Here is a 4,975-nt window from a genome sequence, read left to right on the forward strand (position 1 = left end):
GCTTGCCTAGTATATGTTCCTTTACAGGACACAAAGAAGTATCAATATGGGCTCATATACTAACAAACGTCATGCTAATACATTACAACAGAAGGTTGGGTTTGGTGGCTTATGCCTGTAATCCCACTGTCTGGGATCAGATCAGAGGTAGGAGGGTTAGGAACCAAGGTTATCCTGGACTACATATTGAGTTCAAGGCCAACTTGGTATATATAAAACTCTATCAAATAAACAAAACAAAACAAAAATACATAAATAAAAATAAATTCACTTATACTTGGTATTTATGTTTATTTAACTTTTAAAATCTATATATTTTTGTGCATATGAGTGTTTAACCTTCATGTATGTTTGTGAACAGNGTGGATGAAATGCTCTCAGGAGTCCGAAGAGGATGTTGGATGTACTAGAACTGGGGTTACAGATGGTTCTGAGCCACCATGTGGATATTGAAAATCAAACCCAGATTCCCTGAAAAAGCAGTTAGTGTTATTAATTGCTGAGCCACCTCTCCAGCCCTTATCTATATCTATTTATATTTTGACATGTAATCCAGGCTGACCTGATTCTCCTACATCTCAAGGGCTGAGATTACAGGTGTGGACCACATACCCTGGTTATGTGGTCCTGGGGGGCACTGAGGGGAGGGACTGCAGGTTTCCACACCTGCCAGCAAGGAAAGCCCTGCCAACAGGGCTTACTGATGGCGTTTCTAAGCAACAGGCTCTCCTTTCCTTGGGATTTGATCTACCCTCTCTGCTTCCTGTAAGCACACCGTAGGGCACCCTCTAGGGAAAAGACCCCAGATCAATCAGTGTCTGCTTCTCTTAGCCAATTTCAGATAAGCAGGTGTGGCCGTGGAGTGGTTCCAGGCAGAGGCACTTTCTGCCGAACCTGAGGACCTGAGTTTTGTTGCTGGGACCCATGACAGAAGGAGAAAACAGACCCCTGGGAATTGTCCTCTGACTTCTACATGTGTGTATGAACACACAGGCATGTGCCAAGACAAACACATGAATAAACATATAAATACATGAAATAAAAAAACACGTAAAAACAAAACCACAACCAAGTCATTACTTGTAAGTCAACTGTTAGGAAATATCTCCTGTTTCATATGGGTGTGCATGTGTTTTGTGTATGTGTGTGTGTGTTGTATGCGCACATACTTTTTTAAGCTTAATTTTATTTTTTTCCCCCTTCAGACAGGGATTTGCTATGTCAACTGGGCAGGCCTTGGATTCACCATGTCGCCCTGGTTGACAATACATTTCCAATCTTCTTCTTGAACCTTCAAAATTCAGGGATTATGGTACTTACCGCCACCGCTCAGCCACACACCCTTGTCTGTTCTGGGTTGTGAAAGCTGAACGGCATCCATTCATATCTACAAGGTTTTCNGTTTCCCACCATGCTGTGAGCACTCTTTGGGGTGGCCACCTTGGCATAAGGCAATGAGGGGCTGAGAACATGACTCAGTGACAGAACACTTGCCTCAAATCTGCCAGTGAGGATTTACAACAGCTTTATATGGGGAATTTGCATTTAAAGATGGGAGATTCTGGATGGTATAAGGCAGCTATCCAAGCTGGCCCAGGAGGAGCCTGCTCCCTCACATTTAAAAAGATGGATGGGTTGACTGNGTGGGTGTGCNCCTGCATCCATGTGCATGTATGAAAGTCAAAGGGCAACTTGTCTGGTGCTTTCTCTNCTTCTCTGGAAAGAGAACTCAGTTTATCAGACCTGGTGGGAGGTGCCTATCCCTTGAGCCATCATGCCTATATCCTCTAGCCCCAGCCAGCTGACTCCTATCCTGTGCCAGCCTGCCCTTAACCCACTGCCAGTCCATCCCATTGCCCCAGATTTTAAAATGAGGTCAACAAGGATAAGAACTTCTATAAAGCAGAAGCTCTTCCTTTGCTTGGATCAACTATGATTTGTTTATTGCTTTATTTTTAAGAAGATATCTTATGTTTAAGAAAGCATTCTACTGTGTAAACAAGGCTAGCCTAGAAAGGAGTATGTAGCTCAGGCTGGCCTTGAATTGGCAGAGATGCCTTCTGCCTTTGCCTCCTGCTGGGACTCTAGGCACATGCCACCACATCCAACTGTATTTCATCATTCTGTACTGTGGGGATTGAACTCGGGCATTTTGTGTGTTAGTTAAGATCTCTATAACTGAGCTACGTCCCCAGCCCCTCACTGGGGGATTCTAGGCAGGGGCTCTACCACTGAGCCACACCCCCAGCCCCTCACTGGGGGATTATACCAAATGCTGTACCATAAGCTATACCCTCAGCTTGGGACTTCTCAGCATTGTGCTCCCACTGAGCTACACTAGCCCTGCAGCTGTTTTCTGTTTTCTATTTCTCTACAAAATTCCATCTGTTATAAAGGGCTGGGCTGCTACATGGTTTGGAGGTCACTGTATTAGCTCCTGTAGGTGTGTTGTCCTTTATGTGGGTCTAAGAATACATCATATCTTGGAAATGGTGGAGCTGGAGCTGGAGGTGAACAGAAAGAACCTTCCTTAGACACAGGACTGCAAAGACAGGAGCGGGACTGGGTAATCTAAAGCTTGGGTTGCTCCCTTTCATTCTGAGATGAGTGGGAGCCAAAGGCCCTTTGGGCCAGAGCAAAAGGCCACGCGTACAGCGTGCTCTCCTGCAGACCTCTGGGGGCTTGCGGAGGCTGCAACCCTGAGCCTAGCCTGATACGAGATGGCTGAGACCGAGATACTCACAGGAGTGGAGCTTGAAGAGCAGCTTGACAGTGTAGTCATAGAGGTGACTGCAGTCCAGGATGACCTGGATGAGCGGTGCGAGGCGGCACTGGCCAGCCGTGGTCACGGACACCGAGCGGGACATGTCCAAGGAGTTGAACACTGTGGAGGAAGACCACAGTNAGGGAGGAATCTCCACCGTAGGACAGAAGCAGGGGGATGATATACGACCAGACGTAGTGTGCCTGCCGGCACTCAGGAGGCAGAGGCNGGTGGATCTCTGAGTTCGAGGCCAGCCTGGTCAACAGAGCAAGTTCCAGGACATCCAGGGCTACACAGAGAAACCCTGTCTCNNAAAACCAAAAGAAGACTGTCCACAAGCTGACGCTGATCAGGAACACTCACCGTATTTCTATGTTTCCTGTCTCTACCTCCTCAGCGCTGGGAGAAGTATGTAGCGCCATGCACAGTCTGTGTAGAATTTGAACTGTGGACTTGGTGCATGCTAGGCAAGCACTCTACCAATGATGCTACAATGATGCTGAGAAGTCCCAAGCTGAGGGTATGGCTTATGGTACAGCATTTGGTATAATCCCCCAGTGAGGGGCTGGGGGCGTGGCCCAGTGGTAGAGCCCCTGCCTAGAATCCCCCAGTGAGGGGCTGGGGACGTAGCTCACTTNGCCTCACTTTCTTACTCCTGGCGTCCACCCATATTACCTGACTCTATACTCGGGTGGTGGATGAGCTGGCTGTAGGCTGTCATCTCACCCACTGGCAAAGGCCGACAGTTTTCTTGCACTGGCTGGCCACTGCGCCTGGTGAATATATGTAGCAGTAATGCAAGACCGCCCTGTTGTCTCAAATTGTATGGAGCTTGCTAGGGGCCATGAGAAGGCAGAGTCCTGGGTTTGTTTCACCTTGTCAGTCTGCACGGACCATGTGAGTGAGTTTGTCTGGTGGCAGAGACGGAGAGACAGAGAAAAAGGAACCATCCACACTGAACCACCCTAATCAAAGGCAGCCTTTCTCCACACAAATTAAAAGCAGCTGTCATTGTAAGGCAGGTATCTGTGTGGACCCACTTTCTCAGGCTCCTATTTGACAAGAAATCAGAGCTATCTCCATCTAACCCCAGGAATGCCCCCTGACCCCCAACACCAGTTACAGCAGNGTGGCTGGAGACACATTTCTCAGCCTGGCCGGGCTTCAGGAACTTCTTCTGTGAAGCATCATAGGTATGATCGCCCATGTCTCACAAGGTCTGATGAAACCAGTGAGCAGTTCATGACTACCTGCTAGGAGTTTAGGCTGTCCTGAACTTCTGATCCGCACTGTTGGAATTACAGGTATGTGCACCATATCCAAGCTTATACACATACCNAGGGCTGTGTGTGTGCATGCTAGGCGAGCACTCTACAATTCTACAAGCTGAGCCGTATCCCCAGCTCATGAACAACCATCCTTCTTAGCAGAAAGTATGCCTTGATAGAAGGCCTGCTCCAATCACAGACAGGACTAGCTGGAACTGTGGTCACCATCCAATGGTTCTCAGAAAGGACAAAGTAGCCTCTGGGGAATTGATGGCCAGGACTTGCAGAGGGAATCTCTTTGGAAGGGGTAGAGGGGCTGGTCTTCCTATCTGATATGGAATAACTTTCTTCAATAATATTCAGGAGCAGCCTGGCACACTTGCCTTTAGTCTTAGCACTCTGGAGCCAGAGGTGGGTGGATCTTAAAAAAACCTTCAGGAGCATCCACCTCTGCCTGCGAGGAGAGAACAAGGACTGGTGTGACAGGCCTGCTTCGACGCTCTCTGAGCTGCGTGACAAACGGGGCTCAGCCAGATAGATGTGGCAGTGCAAGCCTGTATTCCCAATGCTCAGATGGCTGGGCTAGGAGGATGCTGTGAGTATGAGGCTAGCCTGCGCTACAGCGATACAAAAAAGACCAACAACAAAGGGACTACACCAGCTGGACCATGCGGAGCCAGGCTGGGAATCAGGAGATTGACTCCCATGACAGCCTGGCTCAGCTAAGAGGAAAGAGACTTACCAGTCTGGAAGAGGTTCAGTTCACACTCCAGGTAATCAAACATCTCCACTGTGAGCTGAAAACTAACACAAGAAGAAACAGAAATTAAAGTCGATAGGCCTGACTCTCCCTCAACACCCCAACCCGATGCTGGGGATGAAATCCATGACCTTTCACATTTGAAGGAAGTATGGTACACATAAGCCACGCCCCCAGCCCCTC

General features: G+C 48.4%; 1 protein-coding gene across 1 annotated transcript in view; it reads right to left on the reverse strand.

Annotated features, from left to right (window-relative positions):
- Hip1 (huntingtin interacting protein 1) overlaps window positions 1-4,975 on the reverse strand; it is a 142,691-nt gene that overhangs the window by 40,994 nt on the left and 96,722 nt on the right. Inside the window, exons 6-7 of the mRNA XM_029477805.1 lie at window positions 4,775-4,829; window positions 2,744-2,884 (exon numbers count right to left, since the gene is read on the reverse strand). Coding sequence (XP_029333665.1) covers window positions 2,744-2,884; window positions 4,775-4,829 — 196 coding nt within the window. The remainder of the gene's footprint in view (window positions 1-2,743; window positions 2,885-4,774; window positions 4,830-4,975) is intronic.

Source organism: Mus caroli, chromosome 5 (genome assembly GCF_900094665.2).
Source record: "Mus caroli chromosome 5, CAROLI_EIJ_v1.1, whole genome shotgun sequence".
Lineage (NCBI taxonomy): Eukaryota > Metazoa > Chordata > Mammalia > Rodentia > Muridae > Mus > Mus caroli.